The sequence below is a fragment of the Onychomys torridus genome, chromosome 9 (genome assembly GCF_903995425.1).
Source record: "Onychomys torridus chromosome 9, mOncTor1.1, whole genome shotgun sequence".
In the NCBI taxonomy this organism is placed as follows: domain Eukaryota; kingdom Metazoa; phylum Chordata; class Mammalia; order Rodentia; family Cricetidae; genus Onychomys; species Onychomys torridus.
The window spans coordinates 11,669,387-11,696,198 of record NC_050451.1 but is presented as its reverse complement, the minus strand read 5'-3'; the positions used below and the strand labels follow the sequence as shown (position 1 = coordinate 11,696,198).

At 38.5% G+C, this 26,812-nt stretch overlaps 1 protein-coding gene across 4 annotated transcripts in view; it reads left to right on the top strand.

Annotated features, from left to right (window-relative positions):
* The window catches only part of Nrg3 (neuregulin 3), a 1,086,061-nt gene that overhangs the window by 802,670 nt on the left and 256,579 nt on the right, over window positions 1–26,812 (top strand). For all 4 annotated transcript variants that reach the window (XM_036198821.1, XM_036198820.1, XM_036198824.1 and 1 more), the window contains exon 3: window positions 26,305–26,378. In XM_036198821.1, the coding sequence (XP_036054714.1) occupies window positions 26,305–26,378 (74 nt within the window). The remainder of the gene's footprint in view (window positions 1–26,304; window positions 26,379–26,812) is intronic.

Here is a 26,812-nt window from a genome sequence, read left to right as displayed (position 1 = left end):
CCAGGGTGGAGTAATTCTTTACAAATATCAGCAATGTTGGTTTCAAATTCCATAGTGTTTTGAAGACATAATATAGGTAAAAGCCCCTAGACATTTTCTTGCTGCCCTACTGTGCAATACCACTCCTCAAGCATTACCATAGCTATTAGCATCTTCACCAGAGCAGCTGTGCCTACTCAGAAAAAAACATTTAACGAGGTGTGGCCCATGGGGTTCATTTGGGGGATAATTAAGGAGGGTTATAGCCCTGCCCTTCTCTTCACTTCTCTCTGGGTATGTGTAGTTCAGTTGCAAGGAGTCTGGCAGTCCTATTGTATGTAGAGGGTGGCAGTTTAATTGACAGGTATGGGTTGGGGCCTGGCTAGGACTTTATGGTGGTGAATGTGGCTGTGTTCTCATAAGTCACCCTTTGGCCACAGTTCTGTAAGTAAGCCCAATAAATGAACTGGTTTACCAAGGTGGACTTGGGTGGAGTTATGTCTTTGGTCAGTCCTTGATGATGAACCTGCAGTGATTAGGTTCTTGTTTGTGCTTTCCCAGGAAAACTGTAATTGTATAAATCATGTTCCTTCCTTGTGAGTCTCCTGCCCTGGGCCAGCTAGCTCATCCCACCACATTTACTTTCTACAGTGTTTCTCTTTAACATCAGACTTTATCAATGGAATCACTTAGGTAAGATCAGACCCCTTATACTTGAATATTTTATTCTAAAGAAACAATGGGGGAAAAAGTAAAATTTTTAAAATGATTTTAGAAACAAACAATGAAGACATTCATATCTAGTTGTCAGCCTTATGATATAATTATTTACATATTAGAATTAGGTCCTTTTAACAAAATAAAACAAAAAATAGGAATGGTCGATTTTTCCCTTTCATCTCATTTCTTCTACAAAAGCCATTATTATAAATCAAAGAAATTTTGATTCTGTGTATTCTGTTCTGATTCTACTCCTTGCTAGCTTGGAGATTTGGGGCCTTTGGTATTTTCAGGTAAATTATGATGTATCTAGTTGCATAATGATCCGATATATTATAAGAGCTAAGGGTTTGAGGAGTTCCTGTGTTTGCTTAGTGGAGAAGTGGATTGTTTTCAATCATGATCATTTATGCCTAGCTATTGTGTTTCTTGTTTGCAAAAATTGTTTTTCTGTGTTTTTATCTATATTTTCTATGAATTGCATTTCCTTCCACCCCACACTTGGCTTTTTTTTTTTTTTCCCTAATGATTGGTTCCTTTGTCCATTTGGCTTTTGCTGTGGACCACATTTTCATTCATTTGTTTTACAGCTATATCTAGAAAAGATTACTGTACTTTTAAATGTTTTATTATTGAGTGATATATACATATACTGTTTCTAATTAACTCTCAACAGCAAGGGTTGCTTTTCTTCTATGTTAGTAATGAATCTCAGGAAACATGTTGAATATCTTCAAAGCAGTTGTTTTGTGAGGTGCTGATTCTTCATGTATTTTGAATATCTGATTCCAATCTCATTTGAAAAAAAATTTCGATTTCCCCGATCCTCCCTCTTGCCTCATGGTAATTGCCTTGCTCTCTTACTGCTCATCTTCCTACTGTCTGCTTCTCTAACAGCCCAGGAGCAGCCAATCTGAACTGGCTCCTAGGAGGCAATCACATTAAGGAGAGCAGGCAGATCTCAGAACCAGCTGCTGCCCAAGCTGGCCTTGTGAGCTCTGCATTCCTGCAGTCTTCTCTGGCTGGGCCTCTGGAACATGCATGCAACAGTACCCAGGCAAACAGCCACTAGCCAGTTTTAGAAGCTAAGTTCTTTAATTAAATTTAAAATTATATTTTCTGTTTACAATGGCCTCTGTATCTAATCAGCTAACCTATACCATCACCACAGTGTTCCCACCTGACAGTGCTTTCAGACCTGTAATTCCCAGGCCTTCCCTTGCCCTTCTGTGGCTTTGATGTCAATGTTCTTTGGAATAAAGACTCACACATCTTTTCCCCAAGCCAGGCAGAGTTTGATTTTATTTTTCAGTTCCACGGGATTTCCTACATCCCGTTAGGCCAGACTCTCAGACCTTTGGCCTACTGCTGATTAATACAGGGCTGATGGACCATGGTTTGCTTTGGGCATCTGTTTCATTTTTATTTTGGTCTTTAAATCTGAAGCTGCTCTTATATTTTAAGCACTACAAATCAATTATTTAGAACAGAAAAGTTCCTGAAGCAAAAATTCTGTTCACCTTTGCCGAGAAGTGAATAGTCCATTGCTTTCATTGTGGACTTTCATTCTGTCATAAATAGTGAGTTTGCTTATACATAACTGTTTTGTGGCCATGTTGGCTACCACGAGCTTCCAGGTAAAATGAACATGGTCAGTAACTTTCTTGTACAATTTGAGCATGGATGTGAGTGTTCCCTTGTCAGAATTCAGACAAAAAAGGAGTTCCCAGGCATAGGACACATCACACTGAGCATTACTTTGTATTGTCACAATTATTGCACTATTTTATACACTATTACTTGTGTAATCTTCCAGGATTAAGATCTGATTGTTGCATATGTTAGGTATAAAATGCTCTGTGACTTGAATTCCCATCACTCTAACATTTAGAGATTACCTTTAAAGAACATTTTTGTTTCTTTATTGTTTCCTTCATTTGTTTTAATTTGGTAATGGTTCATTGATTTGCTGTTATTTATTTCCATATTAATGTCTTTTCTTGTGTTTCCTTGGTGATCTTTTTTGAAAAAAAAATGCTTACACATATGTAAAATGTATTTTTGATGATGTATTGCCTTATGTTACTATTCTGACCCTCCCCCGGGCGTCACCCTGTGTCCTGACATAAAAGCCTCATTTTAAGGGGACACTCCTCCCCTTCCTCCTCTCTCTCTCTCTCTCTCTCTCTCTCTCTCTGCTCTCTCTCTCTCTCTCTCCATTCCCAGCAGGTATGCATACCTCTCTTCTCTCTCCTTTCTTTTTCTTCCTTGTCCCCCTTTCCTGTCTTTCTCTTCATCTCTCCATTATAATAGACTCTCAGTGTGGATGCAGCACCTGGATGTGAATGACTTCCCACTCTCTGCCCATCGTGTCTTCCCTCACACGTGGCCTGGCCAGCTGGGGATTCCCCACTTGTGAAGATTGATATCAGTACCCCAGTTTGAAAACAGTGGAAGGAGAAGTGATCAGGTTTTTACATAGTTCAAAGGACTGCTTTAAACTTACAATTTCTACTTTGGTATATGGGTTGGAAAAGAAAGGGAGAGAGATCACAAATACTCCTAATGCTCCAGGCCTAAGTAACAGGAAGCTTACTGAAGTCACAGGAAGGCATGGCACCTTCACAATGAGGAATTTTCTCTTATAACATAATTTATATGAAGAGACAAAATTGCCTTCTGAGTGTTGAGCACTATGTTAAAAAACATAGAAGAATTATTTATTTTGTATTTGGAAGCTGGTGCTTTTGTTTAATGGGTTGTTAAGAAATTATGGTCTGGGGGAGCTGGTGAGCAGATGTCTCTGTTGATACAGTGCTTGCTGTACAAGCGTGAGGATCAGACTTTAGGTTCTCAGCTCCTAGATAAAATCCAGGTACAGAACATCCATCAGTAATCCCAGTGCTAAGGAGTGAGACTGGGAGATTAGTGGAGATCAGTGGAGCTCATTGTGAATCAGTAAACTACAGTTACCAAGAAAGATCCTGTCCAAAAAAAATAAGATGGAGAAGGATTGAGGAAGACATTCAATTTTTACCTCTGGTCTGTATGTGAACACACACACACACACACACACACACCCCGAAGACACTATGGGCTGCAGTATACTTTCTAGTGGGGGACATTTTATCTTGAAAGGATCTGATGTTAGACTCCCTCTTCCTCTGTCATTGAAATCTGCATGACAGCACAGGGCTAGTGTGCTTCAGAGCTGTGTGTTAATCATTCTCTTTATTCCTGCCTCCATCTTGTCTCCACAACACAGTCATTTCAGCTCTCACTATTTTTGTTTCTCCTGGAAATGCAGATGGATGCTCCCCTACAAAAGTGAACCTTCCCTCTCCCACCAAGATGCCTGTTGTGAGCAGCTGCAGCTGTGGCACTTTTGGACAACAAAAGTCCACTACAGAGCCTCTGCACCACAGGCTCCTTTGCAACAGGGTCCCTTTGCATTGGTTTTGTTTGTTCTGAAAATACCAGCAATGACTTCGCTTTGGTAACCATTCTAGCAAACATTTATATGAAGAGACGATTTCTCCTTTTCAGCTTAATGATGGTACTTTGCTTCTTCTTCCATATGGGAGGATTATGCCGCATTAAAAAGATCAGGTTTTCTTGTGAGAAAATTACATCCCAGGTCCTAAATTTGGACTGATTGATCTGTATTGCTGGGAGTCTTCCAGAAAAAATATGGTGGCAAATCAGAATATTTATATATACATATAAAACTTATTTAACTATCAACTAGTAAATATATCTGTTTTTGTTGTATTTGTTTTAGAAACCATCTTGCAATGTAGCCAAGGCTTGACTAAAATTCCCAATCTTCCTTTCTCATAAGTTTGGTCCACAGCACATGGCTTTAACTATATTTAAATGAGTCTTCTCCCACCCCAAGTTTAGTGGCTCACAGTAATAAAAGAGGTCATCATTTGACTATTAAAAATCTAGTAGCAGGCTGGAGAGATGGCCCAACAGTTAAGAGCTCTGGGTGCTCTTCCAGAGGACCTGGGTTCAATTCCCAGCACCCACATGGCAGCTCACAACTATCTGTATATTCTAGTTCCAGGGGATTTGACACCTTCACACCAATGCATATAAAATAAAGTTTAAAAAAAAAAAAAGAAAGAAAAAAATCTAGTAGCAATATTTTACAGTGCTTCTGATTGTCTATTCTTAAATGTTTCTGATTGTCTATGCATAAAATTCTTAAACCTATGGGCTTTTCTTATAAATGCTTATTTTTTACTTTAAGATGAATAAAAAGTTGCTAGAAGTTCTTTGAGTACCCTACTGAACATCACAGTTCAGTTTCTTCTAAAATAGAAAGACTGAGCTATTTTGAGTCAGGGAGCAATTTAGGAGTAGAAAAGGCCTTAATGTTGTTAATCTCAACACCTTCAGCAGTATCTCTGATACCTTTTCTGTCCTGATTGAGTGCTACAGTGACAGAAAAGCATCCCCTTTCAATCCTTTAAATTTTCTGAGCCTCAGCTAGTTCAACTATTAAATTCAAACCAAAATAGAAATGTCACAGGGTAGCTACTTGATAATATAAATAAAATGCATATGTAAGAACTATTGACAGTTCAAAAGTTCAGTGAGATAGATGCCTTGAAGGATATACAATGTCACGGAAAAGGTTCAATTAAAAACACTCTGAGGCAGCTTGTGCTGTTACACCAGAACCCAATAACCAAGTACTTTACAAAGTTCTGGTGGCTGGGATGTCTGACATAAGGGTGCGTGAGGGTCCTCTTCCAGACTGCAGACTGCCAACTTCTTATATATCCTGTGGAGGAGAACATTGGACATTAGGATACCTCTTATGAGAGCAATAATCTCATTTCTAAGGATTCCAGCCTCCCAACCTCATGGCTTTACAAAGGCCCCACATCCAAGAGTCAATACAAGAATATGAATTTATCAGCAATTGACTTTAGAGGGGATAAGTACACAGAAGCACACACAGAAAATGAACTTACATTGTGTTTATATCAGTGCAATTGTAGAGAAATAGTGTAAGAATCTGGCTAAGTAACAAAATAATTATGTATGCAGGGAGTTCTAAAGAATTGAGATTTTACATATTAGTGTTTAGCTAAGTTTACAAATGGAGGCTTAACATGTACAAACACATATACTTGCCCTTCTCTATTGAAATCTGGCACACAGAGTCAGCACAAAAAATTTTGTATGATCAGCTGCCCTGTAAAAATCTTCCAGGCAAGTTTTAGAATTTAGTGAACCAGTATTCAGGATTCTGCTGATCAGAACTGGAGCTGAAGTCAGTTGCAGTCACCCCTGATAAAAATAAGAAATTTTTTGGTCCAAACCAAAATGAAACATTGATGTATTTTATGACAGGCACTTATAATTACAGAGGAAGGTGTTAGGGAGAAATCAGAGACCCAAGAGACTTAATACTCTGCTACATACTCCTTGCCTAATAGCATCATGGTAAGCAAATTAAGCTGGAAACTGATTACCACTGATTGCAAAGCTCTTTATATGTAATTTAAAGGATCCATAAAGGATAACTGGTGGTCTGGTTGCCAATATAAATTATCCTGCAACAGGAAATTTGAATGCTTTGATCCTGAAGCTGTAGAAGCACAATACTAAAATATTTTAGGAACCATTTTCTTTAATTAAAATAAATGGTTCCTATTTAATCAGTGAAAAGCAACTCCTTATATACAGTCATGTGTTTCTCCATTAGAACTCATCACTAATACTTCCCTCATTGGAGAATGCAGGCTGAAAAAGAACCAATCCCTCCCCAGAACATTCACAGGAAGGCCAAATGACAGAAGGACAACAATGAAGAAATACATCTTGAAAAATGAAGGGTTGCATGCCTTCATCTTAAGCCCTGAGGTTGTGCTGTATGACCTGATTCTTAGTAGTGACATTTTAAAGGAAGGAATCTCATATTTGAGTAATTGAGATTTGGGGTACCTTCTACTTCCATAGTCTCATACAAGTTCACTGGTGCACATGTGGAAAGAAACTAAGAAAGGGTCGTCTTTACAGGCTGCCTTACAGTCCCTTCCTCTCCTATGTACCTGAAGGTCTTTATGGATGTCAAAAGCCACACAGTACAAGACCAAACATACTGTTCCAGGATAACAATCACTGTAAGATGACTGACGTTATGTATCTTTTCCATTCAAGGATGCTTTGCTGTGGTTGTATTGTGTTTCCTGAAATATTGTGCATGCTAATAAATTTATCTGGGGTCAGAGAACAGGATTGCCAAAATATTAAACATAGAGGTTAGGCAGTGATAGTACATGCCTTTAATCCCAGCACTCGGGAGACAGAGCCAGGTGGATCTCTGTGAGTTCAAGGCCACATTGGAAACAGCCAGGCTTGGTGACTCACACCTTTAATCCCAGAAAGAGAGCCTTTAATCCCAGGGAGTGATGGCCGAAACCAGAAAGATATATAAGGCTTGAAGACCAGAAACTAGTTAAGCATTGGGCTGGTTAAGCTTTTAGGCTTTGAGCAACACAGTTCAGCTGAGACCCATTCTGGATAAGGACTCAGAGGTATCCAGTCTGAGGAACCAGGATCAGCTGAGGAATGGGCAAGGTAAGGTAGCTGTGGCCTGTTCTGTCTCTCTGATCTTCCAGCATTCACCCCAATACCTGGCCTCAGGTTTGCTTTTATTAATAAGACCTGTTAAGATTCCTGCTAAATCTGGCAACCAACGTTCCTGGTACAAATACATGAAAAAGCTGCTTGCCTTGTGGCCTTGGGGGCCCCTGCTCAGACCTAAGCTACCTTCAGCCAGTTGTGGTGGCACACTGGTAGGATTTACTGAAGGAGGCAGAGACAGGAGGATCCCAAGTTTGAGGCTGGCCTAGGAGGCTTCGGCTGGGGCCTAGCCACAAACAGTGGCAACTGTGGGACTATGGAGGCATTGGCTTCTTCTCATTGTGTTAGTGATGCAGTGATGCTGTTACCTGGGACAAAAGGTTTACTGCTGCTTGTTCAGAGAATTGCCAGGACCATTGTATTACAAGAAAGCATCGGCAAAGGTCACTTTGGAAACGTTTGGCAATACAAATGGTGGGGAGAAATTGCTGTGAAGATTTTCTCTTCTAGGGAAGAACATTCATGGTTCCGAGAGACAGACATTTATCAGACTGTGATTATTCCAAACCACAGAGGAGGCAAAAAAAAAAAAAAAAAAAAAAAGTCTGCAGGGAACCATGACCATGCCTAACACTGACTTTAAAATATTAAAAAAGATGACAGGATCCCACAACGATGATTCCACAAGGACTATGGTAAAACCATTAAACTGATTAACACCACCAACAGATTGACTTTGGACTACAATCTGCTTAGGACAATTTTGAGATGGCTAGCTGAGATGGTCCAGCCTGACAGACTACTCAAATAAGGACTGTGACAAGCTCTGCACTTTCCCATTATGCAGAGACTGGACAAATGACATAGGACTTGACAATTAACCCAAAAATTTTCTTTTCAGGATCCCCCTAAAGATGTCTTCATCCCCAGAAAGCAGGCAGTAATTTTAAGAAAACGATGCCCACATTCCCAAGAGGTGGGATGGGAAGTTTTTGGTCGTTTAATGAGTTTTGGGTATTGTCATTGTATACAATGGTTGGTTACAAGTTGTTAATTGTTAATGGTCAGGAAAAAAGCTGAACAAGGAGATTATATTCAGAGGGTTTTTTTTAAAGAAAAAGAAATAGAAAAAAGAGAATATAGATATGAGGTAGATCAATGAATCTACTCTGAGAAAAATGATGAAGAAATAACAGGATAAATGGGTAGATGATTGAATCTACTCTAAAAATAAAAAGGAGAAGATATAAAAATGACAAAAGGTAGACTACTGAATCTACATTTAAAAAGGAACTACCTGTTTTAAATAAGGGAAGTAATGAAAATTTTTTGTCTGAGTTCATCAAATATTACTGGGCTGGACACTGTCAAAAATATATAATGGATTTTTTTATCTGAATGTCAAATATTAATGGACTAGACATCGTTCATGTAATTTTTGACTATATATATTGTATATACTTATTGGATAGTTTTTCTTGTATTAGTTATAAGCTTTTTTAAACTTTAGACAAAAAAGGGGAAATGTGGTATTGTGTTCCCCCAAAATATTGTGCACCCTAATAAATTTATCTGGGGTCAGAGAACAGACAGCCACTAGATACAGAGGCTAGAATATGGTGGCACTCATGCCTTTAATCCTAGATCCCTCTGGATCTCTGTGAGTGCAAGGCCACATTGGAAACAGCCTGGCATGGTGCCTCACGCCTTTAATCCCAGAGAGTGATGGTAAAAAAGAGAAAGATATATAATGTGTGAGGACCAGAAACTAGCAGCGTTTGGCTGGTTAAGCTTTTAGGCTTTGAGCAGCACAGTTCAGCTGAGATCCATTTGAATGAGGACTCAGAAGCTTGCAGTCTGAGGAAACAAGACCAGCTGAGGAACTGACGAGGTGAGGTAGCTGTGGCTTGTTCTGCTCCTCTGATCTTCCAGCAGTCACCCCGATACCTGGTCCAGGTTTGTTTTCATTAATAAGAACTTTTAAGATTCCTGTTACACTTTGCCCAGGTCTTTTTTTTTTTTTTTTCATATCACCACTGGGCTTCTCTAAATGGCCTATTTTCAGCATCTCTAGAAAGGCTAACATCTACAAATACACCTGTTCAAGACACACTGTAGACACCAAGGATACAGGTACCATCATGATCTTTTCTCCTTTCTTGTTCATTTCTTGCACGTTTTTCCTAGCAAGAAGTCCTACTAATAATGAACATTCAAGAATGTAAGTAGACAATTGTGAGCACAGGAAATGAAGAAACTTGTCAGCACTCTGAAATCAAAAGGTCATGGTTAAATTCCTAGGGTACAGATAACAGCATCCGTTCTTACCAGGTTTGTGTCATTATCAAACTCCCAAATCATTTTATACCTCTACTTTAAAACCACAAATAAAACAGTAGACCCAAGACTACTGAATGGAATGTGTAACTAATTATGCTAAGTGTCAAGCATAGGATCTGAAAAATACAAAGCACTTGATAAAGAGAACTTCTGCTTTTTTGTATATCAAATGATGGATGTAGATTACTTCTAGGAGCCCCAGTCTCATCTTATTTACTTCTAACAAATGGGATGTTTTAAAGTACTAATTATAAACTGGACTAATTATGTTGTAGCCTTGGGAAGTTTTAAGAGTAGGTCATTATTAAACTTGTAATCAGACTTGTGGTGTGGCTTTTTCTAGATAGAGGACTGATAATAAATCCGCCAGAAACTTTTATATGATGTAACTTTTTTATTTGAAGCCAAGGAACAGAATGAGAACACTAGAGCTTTTCATCTTCAAAAGAGTGTAGGAGCTTCAAGTAATTAGCAGGCAGGGCTTTATAATGTGTTAGGCCAGTGAGATTAGCCCTGTTGGCAAAAGAGTAAATGAAATTTCAGAGGAAAAAGGAAATCATTGGCCCCAAGGTGCTATGTGCAGTGTTTGAGGGCATGTGTGTGTGTGCCTGTGAGTGTAATCATGAGCCACTGAGAACATTTGTTGTAAAGGAACAAATGACATGGGCTGGAAAGACTAGTGAAGCTCTAGAATGAGACTAAGGTAAAGATGTTTTTTACTGTAGTACACACACACACACACACACACACACACACACACACACACACACATACACACAAGACCTATTGCCTTAAACCAAATAGAGAAAATGATCTTTGGTACCGATGTTATGAAAACTTGCCTGGGTGTTTAGATTGCATTGTTAGACCTTTATATCTATCACTTCCTCCTCGGATTAAACCAATTTTAATAGACAAGATTTGGAAGAAAGAATACATCTTCTTGAGCATGCCCATACTTAGTTTTCCTATTTCACCATAAATTATGCAATATAACTATTGATGTAACACTATGTAGTTCATATGCAGATACTATACTGTTTTATGTAAGGGCCTTGAGCAAACTCATTTTGTGATGTCAACAAAGAGTCCCAGAACCAGTGTTAACTGACAGTAAAAAAAGAACTATGTGGTGACACTTTATTTTTGCACACCAATAAGGCTTATCTGAAGCTCAGAGGAAACAGCCAGCCACTATACTAAACACAGAAGTCAGGCAATGGTAGCACACACCTTTAATACTAGCATTCTGGAGGCAGAGATCCATTCAGATGTCTGAGTTCAAAGTCACACTGGGTGGCACACACCTTTTATTCCCAGCACTAGTTAACCATAGATGTCTGGAGGTCTGTACCAACAGACAGGAAGTGATAGAGCTGGGTGGGAAGAGGAAAGTGATGTAACTGAGGGGAGAGAGAAATTAAGAGGGTAGGGACAGAAAGGCATATAGGCATGAGTATACAGGAAGTTGGTCTCTCTTTGGGCTGAGGATTTCCTAGGGCAAGAACTTGTGGCTGTGGCTTGTTCTGTACCTCTGATCTCTCAGCTTTCACCCCAATATCTGGCTTTGTTTTTTTTTTTAATCAATAAGACCATTTAGCAATTCATCTTACAAAACTGTATAAATCTGTATATATATCTTGTCTATGTCAAATACAAGTGTGGACCATGTAGAATATATGGCCAATACTGCTCACAAATGACTTGTTTGTTCTTATTTCTGTATCCTGTCTTCAGATTGGCCTTCTACCTGAGAAAAACACTTTTTAACCTTGTTCTCTTGACCAGGGGCTTCAGCCAATAGAAAGCACTAAAATGAATGCTTGGTCTCTCCAATTCATTTTCTGTGTTTGTGGTTCATCTCTAGCAACTAGTGGAGTGGCATCTCCCGTCTGGGGAATCTGCTTGCTTCACACTAAGCACTCTCATACTCTCTCATTTTGTTTCCTCTCATGGTATCTCTGTCTCTGTCTCTGTCTCTGTCTCTGTCTCTGTCTCTCTGACTTTTTACTTGATCAACCTTTATACAGGAGAAAAGCAATTTCATTCTATGTTAATTTACCATTCTCTATTGAGTTTCCCACCATTATTCACCTGTGCCATAGACTTACTACATTTTCTTGAATTCAAAGATATTTTTGTGCTCAAGTACAGATGCAACTTGCTTGGCATATTTAATTTTAATTGCTTATCTATATTGAAAGGTTGGAATATTTTAACATATTAAGTTCAAAGCTTCCTTGACTATCATGTCTGTTTTTCTTTTAGCAATTTCAGACTCTTTTAAAATTATGCAGTTGCAATGGGTATATTATTAAACTGTAGTTTAATTTTTGTTACATATACAATGGGTATAAAATGATAGGCCATCCTTACTAAAAATAGTTAATGGAGCACAAAACTAAAGAATGTACATAATACTTAGGAATGGTTAAGAGCATTAAGAAATGGAAAAACAGAGCCCCAGATGTTGGTCCAACTTGAACATTAATGTGACTTTGCACACATCATTTCCATGTATCCTGGGGTACTAAAATGGTTGTAGAAGCCCCTCCTTTTCATCATCAGCTTCCTTGAGGATTAATTCATCTTACTTGAGTAAAGCTCTCAGCACACATGTGCTTGATGTAGCCCTGCAGGGAAACTGGTTCTTACTTTAGCTGTTGTACTACAAGATGAAGTACTTTCTCAAAGCACTTTCTGGTCAGTGTATTCAAAGATAAACACAAAAAGGAGCATCACGTGTGATCCCTCCATGCTTAGTGCTAACATAAAGTAATCATGGGCTATTTAGTGATTTCAAGTCATAACTCATCTTCTGAGCTTTCATTTTCACTTGCCAAAAGGTCCAGTTAAGCACTGCAGTAGTGTGAATGAGAAATAATTCCCATAGGTATGAGCACTTCAAGGCTTTGTTCCCAGGTGCTGTCAGTGTTTGGAGAGGTCTAGGAAGTGTGGCCTTGTTGGAGGAAGTATATCACTGGAGGCTGTATTTGTGTTTGTGATTCAAGGTGTGAGCAGCTACCAGCTCCAGCTGCCACCCTCCTTCTCTGCCACCATGAACTCTCACCCCTCTGGAGCTGTCAGCTAAAGCTAACTCTTTCTTCCTTGAGTTGCCCTGGTCATGGTGTTTATCACAGCAACAGAAAGGTAGCTAATAAAAGTACTCTCCTGAATTCCATTAACCTGGCCCCACTTACTCTGTGTGTATATGCCTGCCTGTATGTGTAGATGTCTGTGTATCTATTGTTTGTATGTATGTGTGTGTGTGTGTGTGTGTGTGTGTGTGTGTGTGTGTAATTTGCCCATGTTGCAAAAACATTCAGATTTATAATAATATTCTTCACTGTATTTTCCATTCCATGTCAGTAGCTTTGATATCACCACCTCCTTTTAAACTTGGCTTTGACATAAAGGTGGAAGAAGAGAGGGAAGTAGGGCTGTAGCCAGTTAGATTACACTGGCCTCTCTACAAAAGAATGTTTCATCAAAATGATTGGAAACATCTGGCATCAGATGTGGCATATGAATTTAGAAATGTCTTTGGTTTTTAGAAGGAACCATGAAATAGCAAAGAGAACCCTAAATTTAGAAACAATACGTGGGTCCTGGACCTTGTTCTGCTACTTGTGCCCTTTTATGTCTTGCCCAGTTGTCCAGGTTTTATTTCAAAACTTCTTCCTCTATACAATGCTGCTGTGAGAGCAGGTGCCTTTTATGATTTCTTCTTCACAGAATATATACATTGGTTATAAATTCTATATATGCATCTGGTTTAATTAGGAGGAAATGGTTTTGGTTTTGTTGTGGTGTACACACAAAAGTGTCTGTGCATCATATAACATAATATTGGGGCATTCCATTTACAGAAAGTCACATGAAAACAGCATTGCTTGATATAGTCGGCACAATAAAGAATCTAAATCATATTTCACAACTAAATTGTGTGCCACGTCCTGTGTTGCATCACCAGTATGCATATTTTTAAATTGGAAATGCACAGATGCTGGCTGTGGGAAAAGCACTTGCCCCGCAAGCCTTGAAACCTAAATTCAGATTTCCAGGACCTACAGAAAAGCCTAACACAGCAGGATACAACAGGATACATAGTTTTAATACCAGCATTCCTAATGGGAGATGGGAGCTGGCAGCAGGAGAATCCCTTGAACCCCAGGGCCAATCAGCCTGAAGTACAAAGCAGACACCATTCGGGAGTGTTCAATAGGTGGAGCAGCCAACCATGGGCTGCTCTCCAGCTCCCTAGGCTTACCTCCTCCCTGGGACCTCTTCCCAAACACAGGACAATTTATCACACAAGTTTCCTTTGAGATTTTCCTCTTTGCTTGTTTCATATCTCCAAATAACACATGGCATCTGTGTCTTGGTTGGGCTATTCTACATAGAGTAGCAACTTTCTCAGTAAGTTAGTTACCCCACACCTAGTCTCTTCCTTCTTTTCCTTACCTAGCTTATTATCAGTTTCCAAGGTTGGTCTTAATGGCATTTCAGTGTGCATAAAGCATGATTAAGAAATGGGACCTTAAAAAAAAAGAAAGAAAGAAAGAAAGAAAGAAAGAAAGGGGACTTTTGTGTAAAACCACCATTGATCTAGCCACACAGTTCTCGGGTTTCTTCCTAATAGGTTTTCAAACTCTTAATGATTATGTTTAACTGAGTATCCATTTAATTCTAAGTGCCTGAGTCGTACTATTTTATTTATTTATTTATTTTTTTTATGACTGGTTCTGCTTTAAACTTCTCACAGTCTGAGTTACATGAGGTGTGTTAATATGAAATCATTCTCCATTCAGGCCAAAGATTCCTTCCTGTTGATGAATGTCATACGTAATGAAAGACTGTATCCCTTTTTCCTCAGCAGTAAGTCATTTATCACACAAGGGAGATCTAGTACTGTAGATTCCTATCAAAGCTGCTCAAGTCCTTTAGTCTGCAGATATGCTGGTCTTTGTCCGCTGATTGGACAATATCCCAGGATTAATGGGAAATTATGCTGTTCAATTGGGGCTCTGAACTCTAGAGGCTTCTAAGATGGCTTTAGAAAACAATTTACATTTCATGGAGAACTTTCTATGATCTATACATGTAAACTGGTTAACTCTTCTTTTTTTTCTGCCTTAATTAAATCAGAAAGCTCTGTGACTTTTTGCAGCATGCTCTGTGATGTTCACAAACTGATTTGTGAATGACCCTGTGTGGCTACTTTGCTCTGTTTCTCAAGGAGACAATAATTATTACCACTTATTTTGAAACATGCTGTGGATGGTTTATCAGTCTCTTTATTAATGAACTGGCCTTCTCCTTTATAATGTCAATCATAGGGACACCTTTAAAATAAAAATTATCTCTCAGCTTCTTTTTCCCTCTGATTCTGCCTTATCAAGCTCTGTAGTGTTTAGCTTCAGAGAGTCATCCACAGAACTCAGACAGAAAACAAGCCGACTTTCTTGATCTCTTATGAATGACATACTCTCTCACCATCTCAGGCCCCACACTGAGTTCCAGAAAGGACACCACAGCCCCTCACATGGGTCTCTTCTTCTGTCTGATTATTGATTGTTGGTGATCATTGCCCAGTGTGACATATGTGTACACACTGTTTTTCAAACTCAATAGCACAATAGTATTAAAAATAGCCAAAGTAGGGGCTGGAGAGATGGCTCAGCAGTTAAGAGTACTGGCTGTTCTTCCAGCGGTCCTGAGTTCAATTCCCAGCAACCACATGGTGGCTCCCAACCACCTGTAATGAGATCTGCTGCCCTCTTCTGGCCTGTAGGCAGAACACTGTGTACATAATAAATATTTTTTTTAAAAAAAGTCACTTTTCTCTTTTCACTCTCTTCCCTCTGCGCCATCTCTCTGTCTCTGTCTCTCTGTCTCTCTCTGTCTCTCTCTCTGTCTCTCTCTGTCTCTCTCTCTGTCTCTCTTTCTCTGTCTCTCTCTGTCTCTCTCTGTCTCTCTCTCTGTCTCTCTCTCTGTCTCTCTCTCTCTGTCTCTCTGTCTCTCTCTCTCTCTCTCTCTCTCCCTCTCTTCCCCTCTGTCCCAATAAAGCTCTAGAAAGGTTAAAGAAAATAGCTGAAGTAAAGTGATCTGTAGAGTAAAGCAAGAAGAAGTCATTTAACCTTCCATGCCAATGGGGCATGCCAGTGGTTTATTTTGATGGTATGCAAAGTATGGCGGTGATCCACTAAAGGCAGACACTCCAGCAATTACAGACAGCATTACCCAATTGCATATTACTTCCTGGTAAAGCTGCCTGTCAGTGCTCAGGCTGTTGAAGAGGCAAGTGCTGGGCCATGTGAATGCTTTATGTGGTGAATACAAGGATGCATAAGGAAGAAAAAACTGACATTGCAATGTTGGAAAGGAAAACATACCTGAATAGTGACATAATAGTTATGGTAACAATGCTATACCTTAGCTTAAATCTAGGTGGTCCTGTTGGTAATTTTCTCTGGATGGTTTTTCTCTCATGTAAATTTGCCTCAGTTAGCAAATAATCCACAGTAAGCAAAGTTAGACTTGGACTTCATGGAAACAATGAGTATAATTTTATTTTCTATCTCACATATTGCATGTGTCATAAAAGCAATCCTATTTATCTGAAATACAAAGTAAACTAGCATTTTTCTTTCTTTGGACATGCTGTATATACAGGAGTTCATGTTGTGGCCTTGGCTAGTCTGTGGATATCAGTTCTGCACCTTGGTATCTATAATAGCCAGAATTGTGATGCTTCCCTGAGTCTCACTTACTCCCAGTCAGAGCACCTGGAGGTAGAGCCATTAGGAGACAACCAAGGTCAAAAGACATCTTAACAGTAGCCTTAGTTATATAGGAGTAAGGATAGTCATGTAGGAATAAGCTTTTGTCATATAGGAATAAGCCTTAGTCATATAGGAGTAAAGAGACAGATCACAGGGGATCAGGAGAAGTATCTTCAATTCAGAGAGAGAGAGAGAGAGAGAGAGAGAGAGAGAGAGAGAGAGAGAGACCTCACCAGCTCCAATCATGCTAATAGGTTGATCTTCTGTAACTTTTTTTTTTCCCAGATGTGATAAAAATCAAAGCTAAAGTGGAAAGGATGGGTCTGCCAGCCCATCTTTGTACTAAATCATGTTATATTATATCCTAAATTGTCTGGTATCTTCATTCTACATTACATGTTTCAGTTTTATGACAGAGATATTAAGGGAAAAAGTGAAAGACAAGAGCAAGTAGGGTCAGGCAACCATATCAAAGACTAAGTATTCTTTGAGACTAATGTGATTACACCTCAGCAATGACTCTCCCCAAGAGACTGTGCCATAACCCCAGGTAAAGTGATAGGATCTGAGTAAATGGCCACTGATTTGCTGGTAGTGGTAGAAAATGATGTACCTGGCCAGGTAGCTGCTAGACACACTGCCTGGTGGAGAAGATCTTAGTGCTTCATAATCGCACATTTGCATTTGTGTCTCTTCAGTATGTCTTACTTGATGTCACTATTTTCCGTGGTCTCTTGGTGACTGAATGTATTCTATTTCCTGCATCCATGCAGAAGGCTTAAAACTTGCATGCGAAATAATAGCAGTTTTAAGAAATCATCTCTATTAGTTTTCATATCCTAATTTTGCCCAAAGGGATAAACTGTTAAATAATTCCTGGTGGTTATTTTTGGTAAGATTTTGGGTTCAATTTTATTAGTTACAAATATCAGAATGACATTTAGGAGAATCATCTTCATCAGTCATGGACTTGATAACATGTTGGGAAGCCTCTAAATTGGTAAGGTATTGTAGTTACTTGTTAAGAAATATCTGCATTATAGAAGGCAGCTGCTATACTGAAATGTATACAATCCAACCCTAAATTCTTCCTTTTATAGTCAGAAGTGTTGTAGAAAGTCTGTATCCATAGCTAATCTGTAGATAATGTTAATACCAAGTGGTTAACTTACAGATCTTGCTGTCTTAATTAGTGTTCACTTTAAAATAAGACCACTTAATTAAATTCTCAGTTCAGCTAAAGAAAGCTTACTCTTTAATCAATGTCACAATATTCTCCATAGTCAAACCTACATTCTAGTTTCAGTTAAAGACTGAATTTTCTGGGGACATGAATTTGTTCTAAAACCATTAATGATTTTGAGTCAATGACTCTAGGCTGCAGATCCTTAGGGAGAAAAACTTCTGGTCCACCCATCACATTTATCATTTAGAACAAGCAGCTTTTGGAATTGTGACTTCTCCACATATATCTCTTTCATACTGGGCCATTCACTTCAGATTACTTGAATCAATTTTTTTGTTGTTGTTGTTGTTTAATTGGTTTTAGCTTTAGGTTTTGTTTTTAATCCAGATAGTCTACCATTAAGAAGTATCATCAACATTGCATGCCCAGCACTAAGCTCCTGGAAGTCCACCTTTCTGCTCTGTTTCTGAACTCAACATTTTAAGTTCCACAAATGAGCAATATTGTATAAGATTCCACTATTTGATTTTAGCTGATTCCTCACAACACAATGTATTTCACTCATGTATAGCATGTGTACAATATTCATCTGTGATATCCCAAAGGACAGAATCAATTTTTCCATTCTGGTTGAAAGTATCTGTACTGGCTGGTTTTGTGTCAACTTGACACAAGCTAGAGTAATCAGAGAATAAGAAGCCTCAGTTGAGAAAATGCCTCCATTAGCTCCATCTGCAAGGTGTAGTAAGCTTTCTTGGACTGCCAGCCGTGAAATGATGACCCAGAGGCATATTATTAATTATAAATACTTTGCCTCAGCTTAGGCTGGTTTCTAGTTACTTTTTTTTTAACTTACATTCACCCATTTCTATTAATCTATGTGTTGCCCAGAGGCTTGTTACCTTATCTACTTACAGCCCATCCTGCTTTCCTGCTTCCTCTGTGTCTGGCTAGCTGGCCCCGAGCTAGCTGGCTGACTCCCCTTTTCTCTCTTCCTGCCAGCCCCACCTATCCCTCCTCTGCCTACCTATCAGCTATTCAGCTTTTTATTAGTCCAATCGGATGCCTTAAGCAGGCAGGATGACATAGCAGTACATCTTTACATAGTTAAACAAATACAACACATCTTTACATAGTTAAATAATTATTCTGCAACACAAACAAAAGAAACACATCTTTACATAGTCAAACAAATATTCTGTTCTATAACAGTAAGGCATTTTCTTAACTAGTGATCAATATGGGCTGTGTCATCTCCGGGCTGATGTTTCTGGGTTCTATAAGAAAGCAGACTGAATAAGCCATGTGAAGCAAGCAAGTAAGCAGCACTCCTCCATGGCCTCTGCATCAGCTCCTGCCTCCAGGTTTCTGACCTGTTTGAGTTCCTGTCCTGACTTCCTTTGGTGATGAACAGCAATGTGGAAGTGTAAGCTGAATAAACTCTTTCTTCCCCAACTTGCTGTTTTGTCATATTGTTTTATTGTAGCAAGAGAAACCCTCACTAAGACAGTATCTCATTGTTTTTTTATATTTTCTTTACCTATTTTTCCTTTGTTATTACTAGGTACTTAGGTCAACTCCATATCATGGCTACTGTGAATAACAATATAATGAATATGGACATGCAAATTTTTCCTTGATATGCTTATTTCATTTTGTTTGAATTTCTATGCAAAATAAATAGGGATATTGCTGAAACAGACATATTTTCTACTTTTTGATAATTTCCATATTGTTTTCCACATTGGCTATACTAACATACATTCCAAATAATGACATGAAAGAAATAAGTTCAAAACACATACTGTATCTTATATAAATTATACAACAACTATTATGTACTTAAGAATTGTTGAATGAATTATAAGTATTCTTATTGTTAAAAAAAAGTAAGACAATGCTTATATCATTTGGTTACACTTTCCGAACTATATTTCAAAATAAATTTGAAAACATGTTATACATCATGTATGTCTATAATTTACTTTCTCTTTCATTCATAATTATAATGTTATACTTCTTTAGCAATGTTTTCCTGTGGATTCTTCCCAGCCATAAGTGATAATCACTTTTGAAATCAAGACATTTGTCTTTAAATTCGTGTCTATGATGTTGCTTGCCTAAGAACATGTTGATATTGGATAACAATTTACAGATCAAGTTCTATCACTTTTAAAATAATTCATGGTGCCTGAACCACATTTTCAACTATTTAATCTTATATAAAATGTAGAATGAATACCAATCTATATATTGATCAAATTTCCTTGGAGAGAACGAGAGGGTTCATAGGTGAAGCAGAAGTTTGAAGTCAGTCCACTGAGTTTGCAGGAAGTGCAAATCTTTGTTGTGGGATCTTGAATTAGTTTTGATAATTTTGCTTCATTTACTCCCTTACTGAAAAATCTGGGATGGTAGTTCAAGGAACACTGAGAACTGGAATCTATTGGATGTTTACCATGAGCCATTTTTATAAGATCTTTTATTACTAATTGTAATTCTAGGCATTAGCTACTATTATCTTCAAGGATGAGAAAGATTAAGCATTCATTAAACACTAGACCCAGGATCAGGATTCATGATCAGGGTCTACTCAACCCCCAATGTTAAACATAGCTTCATCATGGTTTCTTCATTTTCTTTATGTAAAGTCTGACACTGAAGAGGCTTGGCAGAACTTGGAACTGTCCTCTGTCAAATCTTAATTCCATAGAGTTTTTGAAATAGACAGAGTGATTCACTATAACAAAATATCTAATTTCTTGGCATATCAAAAGTAATGGCCACATTTTTTTAAGAATAAAGGGCTATATAGTCAAATATATATATATATACTTTTTCTGCCACTAGTTTCTTCTGAGAACTAATTGATTTATTTTGTTTAAAAGTTTGTTTAAAATCAAGTATTTATGCTTCCCATAGAATTTGTATAGAGACTGCACAACACAGGAATTGAAACAATCTTCCATGTATTTTCATTGTTTGAATATTTTCCTGTTTGCATTTTCTAAAACCCATCTTGTGGACACAAAGCATAAGGTTTCTAGGTATGAGAATAGCCAAATCAGAAGTATAGTATATTTTTCTTACTAATATTATATCTTACTTTATTATACTTGGGTTGAAATTTGTAAAGAAAGACACTAAAAGATTATATAAAATACATTCAGACAAAAAACTAAATGAACCAAGAAGAGCTACACTCAGGAGGAGGAGACAGACAGATCTCTTTGAATTCAAGGCCAGCCCGGTCTACAAGAGAGTTCCAGGTCAGCCAAGATTGCTACACAGAAAAACCCTGTCTTGAAATACCAAACTAAGAAAGGAAGGAAGGAGAGGAGAGGAGAGGGGAGGAGAGGAGAGGGGGGGGAGGGGAGGGGAGGGGAGGGGAGGGGAGGGGAAGGGAGGGGAAGGGAGAGGAGAGGAGGGAAGGAGAAAGGAAGGAAGAAAGGAAGGAAGAAAGGAAGGAAGAAAGGAAGGAAGAAAGGAAGGAAGAAAAGAAAGGAAGAGTAAGTGAAACATCAGTATAGAAACTGAACTCTTTACTAATTATGATATTAATGAGGAAGATGGGTTGTGAAGAGTATGTGTTGGATAGATCATCCATGTATGTAATCAGGTCATATATGAGAATGAAGAGAGAGAACAATGAGAGAATAGTCCAGGTGAGCAATAACACTTTCAACTAAGAAATGAGAAAATTAAGGAGGAAGAGAAAGTGAAAAATGTATTTCACCTAACATATATTTTAAGTTAAATTAAATTATTCTATCAAGATGTTGAAATTCAAATTCTGGAAGTACTGGATAACTTGTAATGTCACCTAGGGATTCTGCAACTATTACCCATACTAGAATCATTAGCTCAGACAAGTAAACTGTTGTATGAGAACTGTAAGAAAGAGGTGAAAATGATGTTAGTAGTTGGGCTGATGGCTGCAAGAACTGCTTTAAGCCAATCAAAGATGACAGCTCCTATTGAACATACACACATGACCAAACTGCTTTTTGGTCAATTAAACTTGTTTTATGACTATTTTATATGTGTATATAGTGCATTCTAGTTATTCTCACCCATTGCTCTTTATCTCCCTCCCACACCTGTTATCCACACTCCAATCTCTATGCTAGTTATTTTTCCATATTCATATGTCTTTTTGTTTTATGACCCATTGATTATAACCATTGCCAGTTTTGTGACCATGGAACTAATCATTGGAGCCAAATTGGCTCACTTTGGGTATGGAACTGAAGCCAGTTATTATTCTTCCTCCTGAGTGTACTGATAGCCAGTAGGGAGGGATAGGCCTGGTGATCCCTCCATGATCCATGATTGTCTGTTGACAGATCCAGTCTTGTTCTGGCCTAACATAGGAAGCAGCATTAGCTGCTATAAGATCATGTTGCATTCTTCTTGTCACACTCTAAAGCCAGTACTCTACTACCCCTCTCTGTTGTTTGTTTTTTGCTCTTCTGGGCAGACCTGCCACCCAGCTCCTGAATATTTCACACACAGAGGCTTATTCTTACTTATAAATGTCCAGTCTTGCCTTGGTTTATTTGTTGCCAGCTTTCCTTAAATTATACCATCTACCTTTTGCCTCTTGGCTTTTACCTTTCTCTTACTTATGTAATCTTACACTTACTCAATGGCTGGTAGGGTGGCTGGGTGGCTGGGTAGCTGGCCCCTAGCATCCTCCTTTCCTTCTCTTGCTCTTTCTTTTTATCTTCTCTCTCAAATTTCTTCTTCTATATATTTTCTATGCCAGCCCCATCTATCCTTTCTTCTGCCTTGCTATTGGCCATTCAGCTCTTTATCAGACCATCAGGTGTTTTAGACAGCACAGTAACACAGCCTCACAGAGTTAAACAAATGTAATATAAACAAAAGTAACACACTTTAAAATGATATTCTGCAACAATTCTCCCTATCTTCTTGCTTTATTCTTTCTGCTCTTGTTTTTGGGTTGTTCCTTGAGACTTAGAGGGGGTGTTGTACATGTCCCATTTAGAGCTAAAAACTCAGCAATTGCTTATTATTCCTTAGCCTGTTCAGCAACCATGAATCTCTGCATTCATTGCTATTCACTATCCTGGCAAGATGTTCATGGGACAGGGAAAGTATGCCAACTGGACTATTTAAAACTCTTTTCTTTGAGGTCCTTCCCCATGAAGTCTTGATATATTGACTATTTCTCTTTTACCATGCCAGACAAAACAATATTGAATTCTAGCCAAAAATAATGTGTTTTGTACTTCCTCATCTTGGCTGATATTCATGGCTCTTCCTTTGGTTACTGATTATCTTTTTTGTTTGTTTGTTTGGTTGGTTGGGTTTTTGTTTGCTAAAACCAACCACTGGGCTTTTCCTCAGGGACAATGTAGAAGAGAGAAAAATGATCCATAAGGATGCCTGTTATTTCAAATTAAACTGGACATGTGGGTACATTTGAAACTACACAGTCTGGCACTCTGGGGACATGAGTGTAATATGGTACCTAGGCTCACCATTGGCTAGACCTGGTAGATACTGGAGCTGGGTGTGCAGAGTACCCCTCCCTCTCTTAACTCCATGTCTACCATTGCCAGTGGCTAGTCTCTCTTCTTCTAGGGAACAATCATAGTTGTGTCTATGTCCTTTGATCTGCCCTACTTGGCTTCAAATGTCATCTCCATGATTCTCCTCCTTAAGACTTTTATACTTGGAAACTAAGTAAAATGTTTGTAAAGAGGTTACATTTTCTAAAGAGACAACTTCTTCAGCTCAGAGTAAACACAGGAAATTTGAGGCTAATTTTGCTCATAGTAACATTACTCAAATCTTGTAAACCAACTTTTCTTTGTGCTTATTTTACATTTGCTAATAATTCTCTCATTTTCTTCATGCAACCTTTCGTCAACCCTTGATGTTTACTGCCCAAGTATGTGGAATCAAAACTTACCTGTGAAATGACCAGACAATATTGTAATTTTTAATATAATGGTTATAAAGCAGGCTTCTAAAAGACAAAGAAATACAGAGAATAGGTGGACTGAATGAGCTTGCAGAGAAAAGCAGAGAAGAAAGTGAACAGATTATTAACCCAGCTAAGACAAGATTGGTAGTTTTTTTTTTTTTTAAAGAAAGCCATATTTACCATTAAATATTACAAATGCACTTCTCAATGCCACTCATTATGCCACACTTTAAGATGAAACCAGTATTCTGTTATATAAATACCCCTCTTGTTCTTTACACTGTATTCTTCAAAAAGAAAGCAATAACTCTATCCATCTTCCAAACTAACTGAAGCAGAAACAAACCACACAATATTTGTCAATTATCACCCCAGGAGAGGGTTCTCCAGACTCATTCAATAGAAGTGTTTTTGAAGATACCCCCTTTCCCCGATGCTTCAATGTTGTTATAGATCCAAATCACGTCACCAGCAGTCCATGCTAACAACATTCCATCTTCATGTTTGGATAAGTCTGAATTTATCAAGGTGGTATATGTGTGATTTAAATGAGAAATTTATATGTTGTTTTTTCAAACCCTAGCACCAATTAGCAGTGGCTTGCATATCTTTCCCAACAGAGCAGGGCTTGCTGTGGTTGACTATGTGGCTGTGGGGCTTGTGCTGGGCTCCCTAGCCTGAGCAAGGCTGCCACACTCACCATCAAGCTCTATTACCTGCAGCCCACAGGTGTGAAAGTAGCTGGAGAAGACTCACTTTACAATTTTCCTAACATCCCCTGAAGCCTGATACTCTAAGGTGGGCTCTGATTGATGGTCAATCAGTTTAAAACTGGAAAATTTTTAAACTTCTTCCTTTATTTTGTTTTCCACACACAAATAGAATAATGTGTTTTAAGTAACAATGAACTCAAACAGGCAAAGCAAGCAAAGAAACAAACAAACAAAAAAAAAAAATGGGGCTTCCCTTTAAAAGCTGTCATTCCCTCTAGGATATCATTTCCACATTAAATAAACATACAAGCAGTTAAAAGATATATAAAATCTCCCACATGGGTTAGGAATAACAGTTCAAGAAAGTATATGTGTACAATAACACATGCAGGCCATGATTCACAGTCACAGAGAAATGAGGATTGAAGTACCTTGGCGTTGACAATTCTAGATGAGCATAAATGTCAGCATCAGGGCAGCTTTCAGAAAACAGAACTTTATCTTATTTATCACAAATACGTTTCAGCCCTATGTATTATCTGGCTGACTTTACACTATTAGAAAACCAAGTATTTGCCCATTTTATTTCAAGCCACTATAGATATTATTCATATTTTAAAGCACTGGGAGATAAGAGTGTGCTCAAATGAATTTGTAGGCATCTGCGATTTCTGAGATATCTGTATACACATAGTAGAAACCTTTGTTCTCAGACTATGGGGAAACATCACCAACATATCTGAGAGTTTCATGATTTAAAAAGGTGTTGAAGAGAGCCTGTCTGATTATCTGAGTTCCAATTTAGCTCAAAATGAAAGGCAGAGAGTGGCCTTCAGTATTGCTGCCCCATTACTGTAAGCCTCATCTCATACTTCTCGCACTCAGGAAACAAAGCACAGTCTGAGTGAAGAACTCACAGTCCTCCTGGTGAGTGCCAAGGGACCGTGTCTTTGAATACTTGTGTCAATTTCATAGATTTGTAACAAGCAGAGGGTTGTTTTTCAAACCAGATTCTTATGTCAGCAGCCCAATTTTTTTTTTTTCCCTCTGTAAGTAGGATGGATTAATCTCACAGGTGGCAATGCTGACTTCTCTGCTTAGTTCAAGCATGACAGATTAAACCTTAGGAAGACCAGTAAATACTATCTTCTCACTAAAGAGACTGTATCCAGACAGTGTTTGGGACCCTAGTTACATTTGTAGCTTGAACTGGCTTTAGATGTGTGGTGGTTGTCTGAGCTGATCAAGCAGCCATAATTGATTGAGCCAAGCAGAACAAGCAGAACTGAAGGTTTGGATGCGCCTCAAAGCTTCCAGGGTGTTCCTCACCCCGGCAATATACTCATTCAGGATAGTTGCTCTGTACAATGCCTGGCAGAGGCCAGGCATTTTGCACGTATTTTCTAACTATACAGGAGCAAACAGGAGACTTAGATGCCTCCTCAGACCATGCCAGGTGATCTGTTGATATTTCTGGCAAGGGAGTGACTCTGACAGGAAGAAGAGCTACAGAGTGAATTCAAAAAAAGCAAAATCAGCAAAGAAGAGAACCAATAAAGCACAAGGAAATAATACAGTAAGCCTAAATCTGTAACTGGTGTGTAATATTAGAAAATGTATGTTGTCAAAAAAAAAAATGGTGCTTGCAAAATGTCTCCTAATGCATTTGGAAACCAGAATATTGAATAGGAAACATGCACCTGGAGCCAGCCATGTAGGAAAACCAACCACTGTCTACACTACTGAGAGGGCATTGGGATATTGGTGGATTTATTCTTTGAGTGCTATGTTTGCAGCTAGAACTGCAAAGCTGTGCTCTTTGGGGTGTTTTTGTTGATTTGTTTGTTTTGTACAAAATTAGAACCTAGAATCTGCCCATGGATGTGGGAAATAGGCTGAATCAAATAAAAAAAAGTCTAAGTAGACTGCTCTCACTTCATTGTTAATGCTGAATCTGCTTGATGAAATCTCAAATCTTCCACAAGCACATGCATATATTTGTCCTTTATCCCCTTTTCTCAGGTGCAAAGAAGGCTACCAAGGAGTCCGTTGTGATCAATTTCTGCCGAAAACAGACTCCATCTTATCGGATCCAAGTAGGTCAAGCCTTTTTCTTCTATGTAATGGGATGTATAGGCGGTCTTGCCTGAGTGAAGGAAGGTCTTAACTGGGCTGAAGGTTGTATTTCACTCCTGCGCCTCTGAAAGCTGCCAAGGATAAAAATAGACGAGGTATCCCTGCTCAAAGCACAGTCAGGATTAACTCTGTCTAGTTCCTCTACCATGTAAGATTTAGCCTTCTGCCTAATGCTACCCTGTACCTCTGCTGGTAACCAACTTCAGGCAACCCCCTGCCTTTAGTACCCAGGCTGGCTCCTAATATCACTCTGTTGCAGAAAGAATGATAAAGAGAAATAGCTCATTAATTACTCTAAAGAATGTTATGAAACTGCATTTTCATACTGCTTCTGAAACTTCGTCTGGTAATTTGTGATAATGGTGAACTTATTAACATTTACCTTATTGAAATG